A 22,004-nucleotide genomic window follows, 5' to 3' on the forward strand; every position below is an offset into this window, starting at 1 on the left:
TGTATTAAACACGTAAAATTGCATACATTAAAGTGTCAATACAAAAGATGAATTCTATCTTAAAGCGAATGCTCACCTAGACCTGCCTGAAACACCTCGTGTAGCCACACCCCCACAAATCTACGTCAGCTTGTGGTATGATTTGACAAAGACACGCAAACCGAATATTTCTGATTATAAACTGCAAGTTGAAGGATGTACTGTTACTCCAACAAATACAGTAAAAGATCTAGACGTTATATTAGACAGCAACCTGTCATTTAGAAATCACATCTCTAATGTCACAAAAACAGCCTTTTTCCACCTAAGAAATGTTGCCAAGTTACGAAATATTCTGTGTGTTGCTGACGTGGAGAAGCTTATTCATGCATTTATGACCTCAAGACTTGACTACTGTAATGCACTACTTAGTGTTTGTCCTTCATCATCAATAAACAAACTACAGTTAGTTCAGAACGCAGCTGCCAGAGTTCTAACCAGATCCAGAAAATACCATCACATAACCTCAATGTTATCAACCCTTCACTGGATACACATTAAGTATCGTATTGACTTTAAAGTTCTTTTAATCACTTATAAAGCCTTAAAGGGTTTAGCCCCTACCTACCTAACAGAGCTTCTATCACACTACAACCCATCACGCTCTCTAAGATCTCACAACTCAGATCAGACACACTCGCCCAATTTAAATCTAGATTAAAGACACAAGCATTCACTTCATGCAAAATATGCTAAATAAACCACCAGGAGATGCTGACATTAGATATTATTTACTAGAATCATTTATCTTGTTATATTAACACCATGCAATGTTTTTAACCACTTTTGTGTTTTTGTTTTTTTTCTTATTTTCTCCTGTAAAGCTGCTCTGGAACAATGCACATTGTGAAAAGCACTTTATAAAAAAAATTGAATTGAACTAAGACCGCCCAAATGTAAACGCAAGTAAGGTGGGCGTACCTATCAGTACAATTGAAGAGGAAACAAACATACACGGTGTGCGTTTTAGAACCTTAAATCCTGTATACACATTGAATTACATCTAAAATAAATCATAATATTCCTTTTAGCCGTGTCATATGACCCCTTAAGTGATAATAACTCAAAAGCAATGTTTGTTTTATTTTGTAAATAAATTCTTCAGTTTTAACTTGAACATTCACATACTGTAATGTAAAAGTATAGTATGGATCAATAATAACGGCATAATAATAGTGATTACTGTTCAATTCTGATATTATAATATAAGTAAAGGCAGCTGCGCACCCCATAATCCTCCATATACATGAAGTACACACACATGAGCACACGTTACTCTTGAAGTGCACTACACTACAGAAGACTTTATTGCTTGTCCTCTGGGTAGAACGAGCAGAATAAGACTTTTGCAATAATACTACAATATCAAAAGTGCTCAGTTTTTTAATTACTTTTACAGTTGCTGTAATACACAACTACTATACTGTAAGCGAGGAAACCATATGAAAGTCACCGGGGTGTTTCTCGGACATCCAGGAATTAGATTAAGTCAAGACTTTTTACAAACATACCTTCCAAAGACACATTATTTGTGTGATAAAACAATGACACTGGTGTATTGCGCGGGCGTGTGTATGTGTGTGTTGTTGTGATGTTAGTGTCAGGTTGTGGGTTATGAGAAGCTACAGTAAATGGACACCTGAGGCCTTATTTAACCAGACACACGTCCAGATGTGTGCGTGTGTGAGGAGGGGCAGAAGCCAAAGTCCGTTTACAGAAGTCGCGCCACTCGCCGGCCGTGTGTGTAACACCTCTGGGCAGTTATTTAAGTCCCAACAATTAACAGCATATTTCCTATTAATAATTAAACATGACCTGAACTGTTTCAGAACTTTGTTTTGCAAAGCTTCAACAGCATAATTCACCTTTTTTGAGAGTCTTGTGAGAGCCCCGCCCAGAGATTGGTCAGTCTTTATTGATTGACGATTGGCTCGTTTCACTGGAAGGCGGGACTTTCAGCTTTCCTGTATCTCAGTGTTAAGAGCATTGTGTTAACAACGCAACGTTGTGTTTTTGATCTCAGGGGATTGCAGATACCTGTGTATAAATCTATAGGATAATGCAATGTTAGTCGCCTTGGATAAAAGCATCTGCCAAATGCATAAATGTAAATGTTCCTTTGCTAGATCGGCCATATTGATCGTTGCATTCCTCCCCATTCATTGTAACGTCAGCGGCTTATCTTGTTCATATTAATATCTTACAGAAGCTTCAGGTCTTCGCTGCTGAATGTTTAGAGTGAGGAATCATGGGATTTCTTTCTGTTCATTTCATTTTTGTTCCTCCAGACAAAGCGGATGCAGTCAGAAAAAACTGAGTGTTTATAAAGTTCTGACAGTAAACTAAGCAAAGTCCTGACCATGAACCACACACCATGAAGTTCACAAAAGTTTATAGTGAAAAGAGAAAACATGCCGTGCCTGACAGCAGAACTTGAGAACGAACACCAACCTTCATTTATTTATTGTTCTTTCTTTGTATATTGATGTTTTTTCACAGGTGTTCCAGATCGCATACGTGATCCTCAAAGCAGCAAACTCTCCTCGTCCTGGAAACTGGGTTCTTGAACGTTCTCTGGACGGTGAAACATACATGCCATGGCAATATTATGCCATAACAGACACCGAGTGCATCACACGCTTCAACATCACCCCTAGAAGAGGACCTCCATCCTACACCCATGATGACGAGGTCATCTGTACCTCCTTCTACTCCAAAATCCATCCACTGGAGAACGGGGAGGTGAGAAACACCATTACTAACCACAGTAACTGTCAAATAAAATCAAATGAGCCACACATGTAGCTTACTGTGCATTTAGTGTACACATGTCTTGTATCAGAATGTGTTCCCTGAGATCAAACCCACTGTATGACCTTTGTGTTATTATCACAACGCTCTACCACAGGAGCTAAAGCAACATGTTTCTTGTTTCCATGGTCATAGTGTTTTTATACGATATAAACTGTATCCTGTATCTGTCACGCTTGCATTTTTTCATTTTCAAATAAACATAATTTACTTTGATTTATAAGCACTTGACATCACATCTCTACAATGTACAGAGACCTACACACACACACACACAACGATGAAAGAGAAGGCCGTTTTAATCTGTGTGTACAGCTGTGGGATTGTGTGTGTGTGTGTGTGTGTGTACTAATGAGAGAGGTGGGTGGTGGAGATCAGAGCTTTGACTCAAATGTCATTCTATGTCTTTAAAAACACACAGCAGCACAGACTCACACAGCACTAACTAACACACACCATTAACCCAGAGAAAACAACACACACACACACACCTCCGTCACACTCACTGACTTGAATCAGAGAACAGCTGTGGGTATAACTGTGTGTGTTCTGTGGTGTAAATGTTTGACACTTAAAACCACTCGATGGTCACAATGGTCACAACACAACAGACAACAATATCAATGTTGAGCTGAAATGCGGATTGTGTTGAGTTTAATGAGAATGTTCAAGTTTTTTTCAGCTGCTTTAACACAAATCCAAGAATTGCACACACAAAATGCAAAATCTCTTGCTTAGTGAAACTATATTCAAAATTTCACAAGCGCATTTCAAAAGCAAACATTTGTCTTCTGTTGCAAACACCTTTATCATATACACACAGTTGTTCAAAATCTAGAGATGTTGACAATTCACTGTAAGAACAAAAGCAAGTTTGAAACCAAACATTAAAAAAATGTTTCTGCTTTGAGCATTTGTGGTTGTGATTACAAGGAAAAAGACTGTCCGTGTTCACAGTATGAAATATATATTTCATTTTCTGGAGTGGCTCCAAACAATTGTGTAAACTACTTTATACAATACATGGTCCGAATGTGTTCTTTCAGTCGGCTGTACTGTTGTACAGTTAGATACCTCACCAGACTGGGATCAATGCAGTGAACTGTAGTGAAAGACTCTCTGCCCAGCCGCTCTCATTCTTACAGTAAACCGTGGTTTATTTATGATCAATGACTGTTAGCCCTAAACTCATTCAAGACCACTCTTCTTCTTCTTCCTCCTCCAATTGGAACTCTGCCTCGTCCTCTGGCTCTCCCTCCAACTGCATTGTTTTTATCAATTGTTCAAAACCCATAACTTGACCTTTGGCCTCTTCTAAAGTCACGATTGGTTGGTGTTGAGAAAAACGTCTCGGTTACGTCTGTAACCTCGGTTCCCTGATGGAGGGAACGAGACGTTGTGAGAGACTGACTGGGTTTGATCTTGAGAACCTACCTTCTCCGAGATAATTAATTAATAAAACGCCAATGGGCTTGGCGAATGGCACGCGCACGCCAGTCTCCGCCCCGTGCATACGGGTATAAAGGAAGATGGCGGCGGTCATTCACTCACCCTTTGTACTGAGGAACCTGAGAGGGCACTCCCGTTCACTGCAGTGATTCGGTGCAGCGTTGTGGCATGAAGTCACAACGTCTCGTTCCCTCCATCAGGGAACCGAGGTTACAGACGTAACCGAGACGTTCCCCTTCAGTCGGTCTCTCGACGTTGTGAGAGACTGACTGGGGATCAATCTTAAACGCCACAGCGCTTGCACCGATATCACGACCTCTAGCGGAGCGACCCTGACTGGGCTAGCGAGTCCCAGAGTGCTACCGCGAGACGTAATCTTCCAGTCATATAGTATTGGTCATACCGAGAAGCCTCTACTGACGGCCTCACGGACAGTGGCGTACGCCTCTAGTAGCGAGGAGCTGTCCGGAGCCGAACACTGGGGAAACACTGCTCTCCTCTTAGAAGAGTGTGCTACGGAGGCCACATCCTACCCGGAGGGGAGGTACATGTGGAGACATGACATGGTCTCCCCGGCGGGGAGAACAACATGCGGAACGGTGTTAGCCCGAATAGGGGGACAATCCAGGTGGGATTACCACCGGCGGGGAGGTCACAGATTCACCAATCGGGAAATCCTGAGTGAGGAATTCAACACACGGGACGACCCAAAGGGGAGTCACTACGTATGGGGCACTAGTCCTAATACAGGGGTCTGCCTGAGCAGGGATGACTCTACCTGTAACGGACCTGGTTCTAACAGACGGCTCCGCCCAGTCTGTTACCAAGTGCAATGCTTAGTGATGGATGGAATGCCTATACTTCGCCCGAGAGGGGAAAGTAGGTAGGCTACAATAGCGCACTAGTCTCACCTGGTGAGGGGAGAAGGCGCTTTCGCAGGCGTACGCCCAAACCAGGAGCCCACCCTAAACGTTGGCGGCGTTTAAGGGATGTGCTGCAACTGGTTCCACGTGGAGATTGTAAAATCTCGTGAAGGTACTGGGCGTAGCCCAACCCGCAGTTCTACAATGTCTGCCAGAGAGGCGCCCTGTGCCAGTGCCCACGAGTGGAGTGGGCTCTCACTGCCAGCGGGCACGGCGATCCTGGGATTGGTACCCAGTGCGCCACTTCTGTTTGGAGACAGCCCCCCCCGGGTGCCGTCTCCCAGAACAGACAAAGAGCTGCTCAGAGCTTCTGAGGCTCTGTGTGCGGTCCAGACCGAGGCGCAGCGCGCGTACTGGACACAACACATAGAAAGGTTGGGTCTTCCTCTCCGGAGGGGAGCGCCTGCAGGTTCACCACCTGGTCCCGGAAGGGAGTAGTGGGAAGCTTGGGCTCGTTGTCGGGATAGGATCTCAGGACCACGTGAGAATTACCGATCCCGAGTTCCAGGCACCTTTGGGACACAGAGAATGCCTGTAGGTCCCCCACCCTCTTGATGGAGGTGAGCGCCACAAAGAGTGCATCTTTCATCCGACTGAGGAAGATTGGCAATACTTAGGGGCTCACCAGGGCCGTACCAAGGCCCTGTAGGACCCCATTAGGGTCCCAAGAGGGTACGGAGCGCGGCCAGGGTGGACACACCCTTCTCGCGCTCCTGAGGAACCTGGTGACCAGGTTGTGCTGACGGGGATACTTACCTGCGGGTCAGCACTGATCCGATCAGGCAACTCCGCGGGTTCTCCTCCCGGGGAGAACACCAGGACAATTGGCGCCACTTATAAGCGTATGACCGCCTAGAGGCGGTGCTCTAGCCTGTAAGACAGTCTCCTGGACCGCTAACGGGCAAGCCCTCGTCCCGTCCAGGGGCCAGGCATGGAGGTTCCAGAGGCCTGCGTTGGGGTGCCACAACGTGCCCTTCCCCTGCAACGGAAGGTCCTTCGTCAGGGGAATGGGCCAGGGGGGCTGTCGTCAGATCTACCAGATCCGAGAGCCAGGTCTGGTTGGGCCAGTATGGCACCACTCACCAGAACCTGATGCCCCTTTCTCTGACCTTGCACAGGACCTGTGCAAGGAGGCTCACTGGGGGGGAAGGCGTACTTCCGCTTGTCCCGCGGCCAGCTGTGTGCTAGGGCATCCGTGCCGAGGGGACCCTCGGTCTGGGAATACCATAGCGGGTAATGGGTGGAGTCCGGGGAGGCAACAGGTCCACCTGTGCCTGCCGAACCGCTTCCCACATGAGCCGGCTGCACGGGGATGGAGTCGCCACTCTCCGTGGGGAGTACACTGTCGAGAGAGCGCATCGGCTGTCTGGTACAGGTTGCCCAGAAGAAACGTGGCCCGCAGGGATTCACCTGCTGACTCCCAAGGAGGAGGCGTCGGGCGAGTTGTGATAACTGCGGTGAGCGTATGCCGCCTTGCGATTGATGTACGCTACGGCAGTCGTGCTGTCCAACCGGACTAGCACGTGTTTGTCCTGCACGAGGGGCTGGAGCCTCCTCAGTGCCAGAAGGACCCCCGCTCGGAGAAAAGGTCAAGTCTGACCAGGGTAAGAGAGTGCGAAGGCACTGAGGCGTTACCGTAATCCGCCTGGTGCCGGCGTGCCACGCCGTCCAGGGAACCCGACTCTGTAGCCAGTGCTGAAGCGGCCGCATGTGCATCAACCCGAAAGGGATTACCCCCGTCGAGGACGGCATGTGCCCCAGGAGCCTCTGAAAATTCTTCAGCGGCGTCGAGGGATTCTGACTGATCAACCTCAGACAACGCAGCACTGACTGTGCACGCTCGTTGGTGAGACGTGCTGACATACGGACAGAGTCTAGTTCCATACCGAGGTAAGAGGTGCTCTGCGCGGGGGAGAGCTTGCTCTTCTCCTGGTTGACCCGGAGGCCTAGACGGTCTAGGTGCCGAAGCACAAGGTCCCTGTGCGTGCACAACACATCTCGCGAGTGTGCCAAGACAAGCCAGTCGTCAAGATAGTTTAGCACTCGCACGCCTTGCTCCCTGCCAGGAGCTAAGGCAGCCTCCACTAGTTTGGAAAAAACCCGTGGAGACAGGGCCAGACCGAATGGCAGGACCCTGTACTGATTCGCCCTTCCCTCGAACGCGAACCGTAGGAACGGCCGGTGTCGGGGGAGAATAGAGACGTGAAAGTACGCGTCCTTCAGGTCGATTGCCACGAACCAATCCTGGTGACGTACCGAGCCCAGGATGCGCCTCTGCGTCAGCACTCTGAACGGCAGCTTGTGCAGGTGCTTGTTCAGGTGCCGCAGATCCAAAAATGGGCCGCAGCCCCCCGCCCTTTTTTGGGCACGATGAAGTACTGGCTGTAAAACTCGGACGACATCTCGGTTATAGGGACGGGTTCGACCGCACCCTTCGCCAGAAGGGCGGCGACCTCCTGCCGAAGTACGGAAGCATTCTGTCCTCGCCCCGAGGTGTACAGAATGCCACGAAACTTGGGGGGGGCGCCTGGCGAATTGGATCGAGTAACCGAGACGGACCGTCCTCTCTATCCAGTGTGACGGGCTGGTGCGCTACCAAGCGCCCAAGAACCGTGACAACGGGACCAGAGGGACAATCTGCCTCACCGTGCCGGGGGAGGCTGGTTCGGTGGCTGACAGTACGGTCACCTCGCACAGGGGGGACCCCCAGGGAGGTTGACGGCTCTGTATGTTTACCTGCTTCAGGCGGCCCAACGCAATGTCCGGAGGAGATTGCGGTCGGCGGCCCGATCCATCCCATACACCGTCTGGACGAGAGTGTTGTGGAGGAAAACCCAGGGGAGATTTGTCTCTTTGAGAGTATGTGGGCGCCGGACCCTGAAAAGGGCCCAGACTCGATGGAACGCGGCAGGCAGCGTCCTTTTCCGATCCGGCATTGGAAAGGCCGGGATTCGGGCCCAGTAAAATCTCCCCCTGGTTCGTCCCGTCAGGGCCGCTTTAAAGAGCCTCTTGGCGGGCTGCTGACGGGGAACAGATGCCCTCTTCCGCGGGGTCCACCTCTGGTGGGTCGTCCTCTGGGAGGTTCCATAACCGGAGGGCCGCCGCGGGAGGGCAGGGCTGCTGGGAACCAGACTGTGCCCGAGACCATGCCGACCTGTTGGCGGGCACGTTGCCGCGTGGCAGGATCTGTTCGATCGCCTCAGTCTGCCAGACCGCGGAGAACTGCCGTCCTCCACGGTATCACCAAGCAGCCCTGCTTGCGAGATGGGCGCATCCAGAACCGACGTTCTGGGCGCCGCTCACCTGCGCAAGACTAAGCCACAGATGCCTCTCTTGGACCACCATTGTGGACATCGACCGACCCAGTGCACGTGCCGTGGCCTTCGTCGCTCGTAGCGCGAGGTCTGTGGCAGTACGTAGCTCTCATACGAGTTGGGTCGAACTTCCCGTCGTCCAAATCCTTCAGGACTTACCTGAAAAACCCGGAGGACCGCCATGGCGTGGAGAGCGGAGGCGGTTCATCCAGCAGCACTGCAAGTCTTCGACGAGTGTCGAAGAGCTTACGTGCTCTGGATGGGAGTCTAGGTCGAGCCCCCCCCAGTGGCAGCTGTCTGCGGGCACAAGTGGCCCGCGACTGCACGCTCCACGCGGGGAACGTCAACATAGACTCTAGCCGCCCCACCAACCAGGGAAGTCACAGCCACAGAGCCCTCCGGCCTGAAACGCGCCAAAAGGAGCGCATTCCAGGACTTGGCGAGCTCGTCATGCACCTCCGGGAAAAATGGTAACGGAGCGGGGCGTGGCTTTTGACCACGCCCCCGAAACCGCGCATCTAGCCGCGAGCGTTCCGGCGAGGATGTTGTTACACCCTGCAACCCGATGCACTCGGCTGCCCGGGAAAGCATGGCCGACATCTTAGCCCGAGTCTCCTCCGGAGCTCTCTTCCGCATCCGATGCCAGCAGGCAGCTGTCCGACGCAGCGACAGAGATAGCGTCATCATCCGTGTGCGAAGTCTTACCACTATGAGACGGCCGTCTGCCGCTCGTAGGGGACGAACCAGGTGAGCGTGAAGAGGTATAGATTGTCCGCGAGCGTGAAGCTGACGGAGCGACATCTATCGCGTCCCTAAATCACCCCCGCCGCTCGCCAAAGCGGTCAACCTCGCCGAAACGGCAGCTGAACACGCCTGGGAAACAGACGGGGTGGTGGCAGCGCTCGAAAGAACGTAGCCAACCGTGACCGCAACACCCTGATTGCTATGTCCGCACACACGGGACATTGCATCAGTGAAAACCTGCCTCAGCATGCTTGAGCCCCAAGCAAGTGACACAGGAATCATGGCCGTCAGACTCCGGGATGAGTCTGTCGCACCCAAGGATACAGCTACGAAACATGCTCGTAGCCGGAGGGACTTACCTCTTAAGGTCTGTAGCCTTCTGCCGAAACGCACAGGGGAAGTCCACCGAAAGGAGAAGTCCGCTGCTCCGCGTCATAAATCCAGCAGGTTTTTCTCGAAGTCGAGTATCGCGTGTAGCATCAGCAAACACACAGGTTCCGAAGAACAAAGGATGAGTGAATGACCGCCGCCATCTTCCTTTATACCCGTATGCACGGGGCGGAGACTGGCGTGCGCGTGTCATTCGCCAAGCCCATTGGCGTTTTATTAATTAATTATCTCGGAGAAGGTAGGTTCTCAAGATCAAACCCAGTCAGTCTCTCACAACGTCGAGAGACCGACTGAAGGGGAACTGTAATGTCACAGAATCAACTCTAAGGCCATGTTCACACTTCACTTGTTTTTAGCCATGACTTCAGAGGCAGTCGAGAGAATTATAAACAGGGATCATTTGTGCAATAACTAATCACATATTTAAAACTACAATACTAATTTCTCGCTAGAAATGCAATCAGAAGTTATTGAAAGTGAAGTTTATACAAAACTCTAATTTTTGGAGCCATTTTATTTTTTTCGAGCTTAAGCCTTCTTGACCAATCACGTTCCTCACATGTTGTTATGGAAACGGCAGGTCAAGTCAAGTCAGCTTTATTTATATAGCGCTTTTACAATTTTCATCGTTACAAAGCAGCTGTACAAGAAAACATATTGACTATAAGCAAAACATAGAAGGTCATACAAGTCAAATCAAAAAAGGTGAAAACACAGAAGACACACACACACACAGATTCAGACACACAACACACATGAATGAACATCAGAGGCTCTGTGCAAAGATTCATATCTGATCAGTTGATAAATCAGAATGTGATGATGTCTTGTTTCAGATACACACCTCACTGATAAACGGCCGTCCCAGCGCCGATGATCCCTCTCCCACATTACTGAACGTCACCTCCGCCCGCTTCATCCGCCTGCGCTTCCAGAGGATCCGTACCCTAAATGCTGACCTCATGACCCTGGCCCTGAATGACCCTCGAGACATCGATCCTATCGTCACCCGACGGGTGAGTATGGACATCTCTCCTCCTCTTCTCGTGCACACACAGATGGACATGAACACATCACAGTCCTACAGACACATTAACTCAATCAAACCTGAATTTTCTTTCTAAATGAAGGATTATGTTTCTCACATGAATTATGCATTTAAGAATAGTGTACCCAAAGAAAGAGTCTTTTGGGCCTCGTGAGATTAAAGAGCTCATTTAGAAATAACCTCCTCCGTCCGTCTCCACATGCAGATCAAACTGAAGACGTTTCTCTGTTCTGTTGAAATGGATTGTGCATTGTGCTGTAAAGCTCTTTATTACACTGTATGAAATACACCCGTAGTGTTAAAAACTCTTATATAATAGAGAAAAGTTTGAGAAAGGATGAGAAACACTGAAGCTTGATGAGGATTGATGAACTGAGATGTGTGTTTGTGTTTCAGTATTATTACTCCATCAAGGATATATCAGTGGGAGGAATGTGCATCTGTTACGGGCACGCTAAAGCCTGTCCTCTCATCCCAAACACAAAGGTTTGTCTCATCTTTATGTTTTATTACGTTTGTAGTTGATATTGACCCACATAAGATGAGAACTTTAATCTACTTTCTCTTTCAATTGCCAACAGATGAGTTTTATTAAGCATTTCATAAAACAATCAAAATTACTTGAAAAAAATGACCGCTTTATATACTGTGCCGGGCTATATGAGAGAAGTTTTACTGCACTTATGCATTTTGTTGTCCTTATGTTGTTCCAATTTCTTCTCTCTTCTCTTGTTCACCTCATTTCTAAGTTGCTCTGGATCAAATGTAAATATGTTGAATGGTGTATGTGGTTCTTCTTTTGAGTTGTGAGTTGTGTTCTGGTTTGTTTGACAGAAGTTCAGCTGTGAGTGTGAACACAACACATGCGGCGAGAGCTGCGACCGCTGTTGCCCTGGTTACAACCAGAAACCCTGGATGGCCGGAACCTTCCTGACACGGCACGTCTGTGAAAGTAAGACATTTCAGACACAACATCTGCCTTCACCCCACACGGACATGTGACTGGACAGGTTCTGATGAGCTCATAGCTGTTGATGATGACTGCAGCCCAACAGCTCTCTCTCTTGATTCTCATGTTGTTCTCATACTGTCTTGTGTATCTACAGAGTGTAACTGTCACGGTAAATCAGAGGAATGTTATTATGACCAGACGGTGGCCGACGCTAAACTCAGTTTAAATCTTCATGGAAAACATGAGGGAGGCGGAGTCTGCATGGGTTGCTCTGCCAACACAGCCGGGGTGAACTGTCAATCATGTGCTCATGGTTTCTACAGACCAGCTGGGGTGTGTTTGGTCATCTCATGGTGTATTATTATATATTCACCGCAGGTTAACACCTGAGGCTTGATTGGTGTGTTTTTGTTGTCAGGTGAGTCCGGATGAAGATGAACCCTGCAGACGATGTTCATGTGATGTGAGAGGTTCTCTTCATACTGCATGTGTTCCTGATGACAGTCAGTCCACCAGCGGTACGACACATATATATCGGATCTGTTTATCCCAAAAGAGGAAGACTTTTCTAAAAGTGTATTCCCCTCTCGGTAACACTTTATAATAACTTTCATTAATAAATCAATAACAGAATTATATAAAGCATTAGTAACTATATATTATATATCTATATATATATTGAATTGTACACAATTGTATTCTAATGTCAATTTTGAGGCAAAACATGCCTTGCGCACAAATGACAATGAGTGTTTTGTCTTTAGCAAGCATTCAATTTCACCAACCACCTCTTACACAAATGTTGTAAAATTACAATGCCCATAAAGATTGGTACGGCAAAAACATGAACAAATTATGAATAAATGATTTTTAAAGATGTGCTAATAGGGTCAATTCAGGACACATATTTACAATCAAGATGACTACTCTTAATTTATAAACATTTACAATTGATTCACAGTTTCCACTTTAGATGTTACCAAATTATTTGCTGAAATGTCAAAATAGAAGATGTCTACACAACAAACAAAGAACCAATATATGACCTTTACAATGAATGAATGACTAATACGTTAAATGAACAGTTTGTGAAAAACAACATTAGCTTTTTTCAGTAAATATAAAGGACATATTACAGTTTTTTTCTATTGCTAAACGCCAGTGAGCACAACTGCAGCTTCATGTGTAAAACTCTAACTACAGTCTGCACTAGCAACAGTCACCTGAGCTAAACTCTTCACATCACCTGCACAACTCATTCAAAGCAACACAACTCTTAACACACAATGCACAACCCTCACTGAGACAACACACACTGTCACTCACAACACACTGAGAGGAAAAACACCAATACACAAAATACAAACTTTACATCTTTACAGTTTCAACTATTTCAGTGACTTCATACAAAGTCATATTTCTCCTCTTCCTCCTGTTGGGGTCGGCCTTTGGGTCCTGTTATAAAAATATATTTTACAGTCACACTTACTGTCATATATATCTTTGTAAATATTCTATAATTGCAATAGAAAATAAATTCCTGTAATGTTTTCATTTACTGTAAGGATGTGACTCTCAGCTGTTTGTATGATGGAACATTCACATTATAGATGCTACTGTGGATCTTCAACCCTTCCTCTCTCAATGAGAGACCATGATCCACCACAGGGTCTATAAGTGAAGCTTCATCTGAAATAACAGCTCTGTGTCTTCTGTGTCTTCCTCTCTCCCTGACACTCTTCTCCCTCCATCTCTCTCCCAAAATTAGTCTTTCTGAGCTCTACCTTATATATATATGTGTGTGTGTTCACTAAGAAGTCTAAAACAAGACGCCTGCTTAACCTTTCAGCTGAAAGGCACAAGGCTTAAATCTATTCTGTTTTGAATTTGGTCCACATGAACTGCTGCTGTGCAGACTGTAGTTTTACACATGTGACTCTAGTTGTGCTCGCTGTCGTTTAGCAATCGGAAAAAGACTGTAAATAAACATTCATTGTATAATTTCTGTTTAAACCTTTTGTAGATTTGTAAAACGTGCTTGATCATGTGGGTTGAAAGTTTAAAGACATTAGTAAGCATTTCAATTTTCATTAAATAATGATCTGTTAATCATTAGATAATGGTTAGTAAACATTAACAATATATAACACATTATCTCATATTTCTAGCTATGTGAACATCATTTACTAATGATCTGTTATATAATGTTTGATAATGATTTATTAATGAAAGATATTATAAAGTGTTTTCCCTCTCTCTTCTGAAATAACGGGCCAGACGGATTGATGACTCGGCACAGATATGACCAATCAGATACTCTTCAGAAGGAGACAGACCCTTCCTCTTCTTCATGAACATTATCATGATTCACACGTGTAGCCGTGTGTTTGTGTTGTGTGTGTACAGATCTGGCTGTGGGCTCATGCCTCTGTAAGCAGGGATACGCAGGTGACAAGTGTGACAGGTGTGCGTTTGGATACACCGGATTCCCTCAGTGTGAAGCCTGCACCTGCAGCAGTGACGGAAGCATAAACCAAGACCCCTGCCAACTGCCCTGTGTGTGTAAGGTACAGCACTGTGTGTGTGTGTGTGTGTGTGATGTTTTTTAATTTATATTAGAAGAAAACTTTAAAAGCTATTTAAGTGTTGTCATTCAACTAAGAGAGTCTTCCTTTGGTGTGACCACCCCCACAGGTTAAACTGTCACTGATAAAAGAATTATAATGAAGCGATAGAATTGATATGTTGTTTATTCTAATAGCTTCTTTATATTATTGAATATCATCAGTGTGGGTTCATTATGTATTGATGCCAGTGTGTGTTTTTGCTTTTAAAGTTGTTCCTTCGTCAGCCAATTAAAAACAGTTTAATGGTTTCTTGAGCAATTGAGCCAGATGAACTTTGGTCCTGGTTAAGTTCATTTGTGCGTTGAGAGAAGAACACACACACACACACACACACACACACAGAAAGTTTGTGAGAATATCAGATGAAGCACCTGTCTAGCATCTTTCACACATATTTCTACATCCACGGTTCATTCAGTTGATCATTATGACAGCGTGATTGAAAGAGTGCAGATCATGCGACCTTCACTGTCACGTTCTTAGTGGGAGTCACAGCATTATTATTATTATTAATATTTCATTTCAAGGTGCCTTACTAGACACTCAAGGACACCGTACAATAAATAGAACAACATTCCTTAAAACCATTAATCTGGACCCAAAAGAGGTTGTGCGGTAGATGATCTCAAAGTAGTTATGGCGCAAATCTGACAAGTAAGAAGGAGCAAGATTACTATGTGTTTTGTAAACAAAAAGAAGAATTTTAAAATCAATGAGTATTTGACCGGGAGCCAATGCAGTTGTTCCAGTGTAGGAGTTATATGTTCAGTTACTGAGGTTCTAGTTCATGCTGCTGAGTTTTGAACTAATTGAAGTTTGTGAAGAAGCTTTGAGGGCAAGAAGACAATTACAAAAATCTAATCGAGATGTAACTAAGGCCTGTATCAGGGTCGCTGTATTCTCCACTGATAGAGACGGATGAAGGCGATTAATATTGCACAAATGAAAATATGCAGTTCGAGCTATACTGTTTATATGTGCCGTAAATGATAAGGTAGAATCAAAGATCACACCCAGCGTTTTAACCTACAAATCATCAGAAATCGTAGGAAAACTTTCTGAATTAGCTAAGGTATTTTTTTGAGCCAATAAGCAAAATGTCACGAATTGAGTACGCCCAGTTGAAAGACCTAAACCATGAATGTACAGTTCCAGTTATTCCAATCGATTCCATCCGGTTTACCAGAATATCATGTGAAACTGTGTTGAATGCTGCACTAAGATAGAGTAAAACCAGTATCGATAATAATGATCCTGTGTCAGTGGCTAACAATAAGCCATTAGAAATGTGGACTAAAGCAGTCTCAACACTATGGTGCGCACCAAACCCAGATAGACATTTTTCATACAAAATGTTATCAGAAAGATGATGGCGGACCTGTTCTGCAAAGATCCTTTTCAAGATTTTAGAAATACAGGGTAAATTTGAAATAGGATGAAAGTTATCATTATTACTTGGATTAGCCCCCGACTTCTTCTGAATAGGGGTGATCACAGCAGTTTTAAGTGAGGATGGAACTATACCTGAGGTAAGAGAGGAGTATATCATATTTGTAATAAAAGGAGAAAGAGAGGATAGACAGGTCTTCACCAAAGATAGGATCTAGATAACAGGTAGTTGTGTTAGAACTACTTTATCCATACTTGGGAGGGTGAAAGTAGAGAGGGTGGAAATGAGTGGTTGGTTAGGTCGGATACTAAAAACATGGCTACCTTTATTCAGCCGGTGAATATGATCTACTTTTCTACTAAAAAACATCATAAAAGATAGGCAAAACCTCAGCTGTAGACGTTGAGCTGCCGAATACTTTTGGATTAATTCTACAGGATGAAAAAGAGGAAAGGACAATCCAAACTTCATAACTTCATTATGTCACTTCATTTGCATAAAGTGAAACTCTGCTCATTTGTGTTGATTGAAACTGATTGAACGTCTGCTGGACACTTTTCTTCATGCAAATAGCGGTTAGTGTGACGCTCCTTTATATTTTGGAATTTTCTGTTTCATTTTCATGCTGAATGAACAATGAGAAACACTTATGAGGTGAGAAACTGATTTATGGACCAGACAGGATGCTCAATCAGAGCTTATAGTCGACTCAAACTCAATCTTCCTTTTAAGTTTTCTTCAGTGCCATGAATGTATCATATGAAGATCCTTATTGTTCTTCATAAATTGTTGAATTATTAAATTGCTTAGTGAAGAAAGAGTCTGATGTTACTGCAGAATAGGTGAGTGAAGTCAGTCTTCAGACCACAGACAATAACTCAAACATTCAGAAATCCATAAAGAAAGCAGAACAGGATGAAGTGAATGTCATCTGAGAAATTTAGTTCAGCACATCTCACATGAGAAGAGAAAATGGTTTGTGGTTCAGGAACAACTATAGAGTGGGGTCCCACTGGTGGGTGTGATAAACGGGAGGGAATCTGCTCATTGTCTCTATGAATTCCTTTTTTATTGGCCACGCACTCAAAACAAAACATGACACATTTAAATATAACTAGTAGTTGGTATAAAAGTTGGCAATGGATATGTTTGTGACATGAGTGAAGAGAAATCTGGAGATTCGGCACAAGCAGAGAAAACCGATACAGACAGTGGACCTAAAGTTTATTATTGTTTTGTTGGGCCGATTGGGGACAGGTGGGACTCTGAAGCCTCCAAAGTGGGGAATGACAGAGAAGTTTGAGATCTAGCGAAAAACCCACAACTTGATTTAGAAATATACACTGATTGAAATTGTCTTTGGTCAGAGGTGTGTAACCTGATGTGATGCAGACGGAGATAATAAGAGGTTCTGTAGCTGTTTAAAGAAATCAAATAGAAGAATAATGACTTTCTCTTGTCTATAGAGACTGTGCACCTGTGATGAGCCCTGAGCTGTGTGTGTGTTTCCCATGGGTCAGTATAGCTTTATAACAGTGTTTAATAGTGCATGCAGCCATCTCTCTCTCTCTGTGTGTGTGTCTGGCTGTCTTTAGGAACATGTCGAGGGGCAGAACTGTGACCGCTGTAAACAGGGATTCTATCATCTCCGTGGAGACCGTCTCCGTGGATGTGAGAAGTGCTACTGTTCTGGGCTGGCCAGCCTGTGCACCGAATCCCACTGGGACTACAGTAATGTATGAGACAAGACCAGCTCTCCGCTGTATGTGTGTTTGTGTGCGAACTCACTTCTCATTAGTTACACATACTACAGTTCTGCGTGACAAGTGGGATTCAGTTTTATTAAAGCACTTCTTACACACACAGACACACTCAACCTAAAGGTAACCCTTACACAAATCTGTTGACATTCAGATTTAGAGCAAAACTTGATTTGTATATCAAATGTCCTCCCTGTCGGTTTTTGACAGGTTTCACTTGATTTGTGGGGACATCTTCTCTCTCAAGTCTAATCAAACCTGCACACACACACACACACACAGAATTTAATCTGAGGTCTATAAAACCTCTCCTCCAGACACACTGAAAATAAATAACAAGAGATTCATTTTAAACTGTGACTGAGAGATGATTTGTTCAGGTTTATGTGTGTGTGTTTAAATATTTGTCTGACCTAGAAAATGTCTTCTTGAGGAAAAACTCCATAACTCCCATCAGATGAGAAACTTGTGTGATCACATTAACACTCACATGTGACTTTCTCATGTCAAATCTCAATGAAAGAGTGTCTTAACAGCTGCGTGTGTGATGATACAGGAATTATAAAAGTGTTTGAATGGTTTCAGACTTACTCTGTCTCACTGCTGTCAATGTCAACCGCTCATATATCACACATGCACACAGTAGTCATTAGAATCGAAAGATTTCATTTATTCTACATATTCCTAGGCTTTTCTTCACAGCTCAAAGGAGAAATCAACACTTCAGTTCTATTGCTATTATATCAATATAGACACTGAGGTATGGATTCTCATAACATAAATATTCACATGTTTTCTGGGAATTATAATACAATTCTGTCTTGTGAATGTCACTGTACATTCTCTGATATATGTCTGATATACACTGCTCAAAAAAATAAAGGCAACACCTGATCATCACAGCTCAACAACAAGTCAGTTAACCCTCAGGACTATCAATCGACTCGGTAAGTAAGCATAAGTGATTGTGAACCATTTTCACTTGTTTTGGTGCCAATAAAAGTGACAACAGTTACACTGGAGAGGAAACAGCAAGGGTGGTCCGGGGGGGGGACCATTTTAAGGGACTTACAGACCTCCACGTGCTATGAAGTATTGGGATGAAATCCTCAACTCTATTGTCAGATCTTATGCTGGTGCAGTGCAGAGCCCTCCTAGTGCATTATAATACCCAACCTTATGTGGCCAGAGTCTCTAGGCTGTTTCTGGATGATGAAGACATTGATGACATTGACTGGCCCCTCACGTTCCCCAGAACTAAATCCAGTTGAGAACCTCTGGGATCTCATGTATCCAAAGCCATTAAGTTGCACCATACACCGCCCAGGAGCTCACTTATGCTCTGATCCAGGTCTGAGAGGAGACCATGTGCCATCTCATCAGGAGTACGCCCAGACATTGCGGGGATGTGCTGATCAGAGTGGAAGTGTCATGATTCTGTCTTCTCTTGTCTTGATTTTCTAGTCTAGGGGCAGAATCATGACAGACCTACGTGTTTTATGTGGAGAGAAACATATTATTGTCAATCAGGACATGATATGTGTTCTCTCCAGTCTCGTCATTGGCCCCGCCCCTCTCGTTCCTAGGATTGCTTTCCTCCTGTGTCTCATTACCCACACCTGCCCATTGTTATCTCCTTTGTTAGTCTCCCTATTTAATGCCCTCTTGTCTATTGTCTTGTGCTCGTTCGTTGTACGTGTTTCCTTGCTACACTGGTAAATGTTTCCTTGCGTGTACCTGTACCTTGGCTCGTGTTCATGTTCCCTTGTAGTTGGAAGTCTTTACTTTCTGTTTTTGTATGTATTGTGCCTCCGTTCAGTTTTCCCCCCATTGTGGGTGTATTTTTTGTAATTTGCAGCTTTTATTTAGTATTAAACTCTTTTACCCCGTATTTCTGCCTGCACTTGGGTTCTTCTCCTCACACATCACGACAGGAAGAACCCAAGTGCAGGCAGCGGGGATGAAGGGGTTTAACAAATAGACTTATAATAAAAACAAATACAAAACAAACACCCATGATGGGGGAAGACACTAACCAAACTTAATACCAAAACAGAAAACAAATACTTCCCACCAGGGGGGCAAAAATAAACAACTAGAAACAAGGAATTTGGGCATATACATACACAGTGACAGCAACATTAACGAGGGAACTTTGAACAACGAACAAGCACAAAACAATGGACAAGAGAGCATTAAATAGGGAAACTAACAAAGCAGATAACACTGGGCAGGTGTGGGGAATGAGACACAGGTGGAAAGCAATACTAGAAACGAGAGGGGCGGGGCCAATGTCGAGACTGGAGAGAACGCATATTATGTCCTGATTGACAATACGTCTCTCTCCACATAAAACACGTGAGTCTGTCACGATTCTGCCCCTAGACTAGAAAATCAAGACAAGAGAAGACAGAATCATGACAGAACCCCCCTTAATGAACGCCCCCTGGCATTCACAAAGGGAGCAGACTACCGAGACAAGACCGACTGGGAAACAGACAACATCCAACAAAACAGGGTAAACAAGAGATCACAATAAAAGGGTTGGGGTGACATACTAAAAACAACAAACATGGGAGGGGCGGGTGAAGAAACACATGAGTCCATGGAGGGCAGACCAAAGGGATTGGGACAAGGTGGGACAGTTTTAGTCCGGGGGGCGCTCAGGAAAGCGGAGTCCTGGGGAACTTAGGGGACATCCTGGTGGGAACTGCCGACTGGACAGTCCGGCTGACAAGACTGGGGACCGGCTTGACTGGATGCCTGTTGCTGGGCAGGACTGGATGCCGGCTGCTGCTGCACCGGACTGGACGCCGGCTGCTGCTGGACCGGACATGGGACTGGATGCCGGACTGAACACTGGTTTGGAGACCGGACTGGGCGTGGAACCGGACATGGGACTGGATGCTGCACCCTCCTCCGTTGCCTCTTCTTCTTCAGCCGAGCCACCCGTCCAATGGTCGGCTGGAGGAAGGAGGTTAAGGGCGTGGCTGTCTCTGGGTTGGAGGCCTCTGACGAGGACCCCAGGATTCTCGCCTTCCCCGCTTGCCACCAAGGCTGACTGCGGGTGGGGAGGCTGTAGGCAATGGAGTGGAGGGCGTGGCGATGCCCATAACCCCGATCTGCAGGACACGGCCCTCAGGAATCGAGTCCAAGGGTCCGTGGAGTTGAGATGACTGAGACCCTGGGCGAATCCCGATCGCAAACCCAGCTGACCAGATCCTAAAGCCCAGGGGTCTCAGCCTCCTCATCTCCGACTGGGAGAGTGGTTCTGCGAGGCAGCTTTGCAGTCTGCGAGGTCGCTTAGCAGTCTCTAAGAAGAGGTCGGTGAAGTCCAAAATGTAGGAGTCTCCCTGGCAGAGGTGCACCTCGTTTACGCGGCCTCCCGTGTCCATGCTGCCTGCTGGGTTTGGTTATTGCTTGTTCGTTCTGTGCTGATCAGAGTGGAAGAACCCAAGTGCAGGCAGCGGGGTTTAAGGGGTTTAACAAATAGACTTTAATAATAAAAACGAATACAAAACAAACACCCACGATGGGGGAAAACACTTAACAGAAAATCAAGACAAGAGAAGGCAGAATCACTACAGGGGAGTTCATACGGGCACGTAGGGCCCCTGCACATTACTGACTAACATTATGAGTTACTGTGGTAAAACTTTAAAAGTTGAATGAGCCAATATTTCATTTTTTTACAGTGATTTTACTGTAATTCCTGCACTGAATGACCACTGTCACATTATTTTGTTCTCGCAAGTTATGCAAAGTATGTAAGTGAAGAGATTTAACCTGAATATTTTGTTCATTGAGATCTAATGTAGTGTGATTTAGGTGTTCCCTTAATGTTTTTGAGCAGTGTATATGTCATATGTTCTCTGATGCATCATAGAGAATATTCTCTCCAAACGTGACGCACACTGTTTTTTAGAAATCTGAATGTTTGTTTGCAGGTGACACATATGTCTAGCTGGTATCTCACAGGAGCAGAAGGGGAGGGGCTAGTGTGGGCAGTGCCCAGCAGAGACACGCCCAATCAGGTCTCTGTCAGCCAATCAGATGCCCAGACTCACCTAAAAGCCCCCTACTACTGGAGCGCCCCGTCCGCTTACCTGCACAAGAAAGTGAGTCAAGGGTTTTCCTTTATGTGTGAGTGTGTGTGTGTTTGTGTGGTGAAGTGCGTGTGTGTGTGTGTGTGTGGTGAAGTGAGTCAGTGTGGTGAAGTGTGTGTTTTATGGTGAAGTGTGCGTGTGGTGAAGTGTGTGTTTGTGGTGAAGTGTGCGTGTGGTGAAGTGTGCGTGTGGTGAAGTGAGTGTGGTGAAGTGTGTGTGTGTGTGTGGTGAAGTGAGTCAGTGTGGTGAAGTGTGTGTTTGTGGTGAAGTGTGCGTGTGGTGAAGTGTGTGTTTGTGGTGAAGTGTGCGTGTGGTGAAGTGTGCGTGTGGTGAAGTGAGTGTGGTGAAGTGTGTGTGTGTGTGTGGTGAAGTGAGTGTGGTGAAGTGTGTGTATGTTTGTGTGGTGAAGTGAGTCAGTGTGGTGAAGTATGTGGTGAAGTGTGTGTTTGTG

The 22,004-nt window shown here is 45.6% G+C and overlaps 1 protein-coding gene across 1 annotated transcript; it reads left to right on the forward strand.

Moving 5' to 3' along the window:
* Positions 1–2,538: 2,538 nt before the first annotated feature.
* On the forward strand, positions 2,539–21,565 carry LOC306890994 (laminin subunit alpha-2-like; the record flags this gene model as incomplete). The annotated part of the gene is made up of 9 exons (XM_079488419.1): positions 2,539–2,781; positions 10,507–10,686; positions 11,115–11,204; positions 11,553–11,670; positions 11,825–12,003; positions 12,089–12,188; positions 14,077–14,237; positions 17,283–17,423; positions 21,395–21,565. Coding segments are annotated over 9 exons (1,383 nt in total), but the record flags the coding sequence as incomplete, so codon positions are not given.
* Between the last annotated feature and the right edge of the window lie 439 nt (positions 21,566–22,004).

Source organism: Barbatula barbatula (genome assembly GCF_947034865.1).
Source record: "Barbatula barbatula genome assembly, contig: scaffold_172, whole genome shotgun sequence".
NCBI lineage: Eukaryota > Metazoa > Chordata > Actinopteri > Cypriniformes > Nemacheilidae > Barbatula > Barbatula barbatula.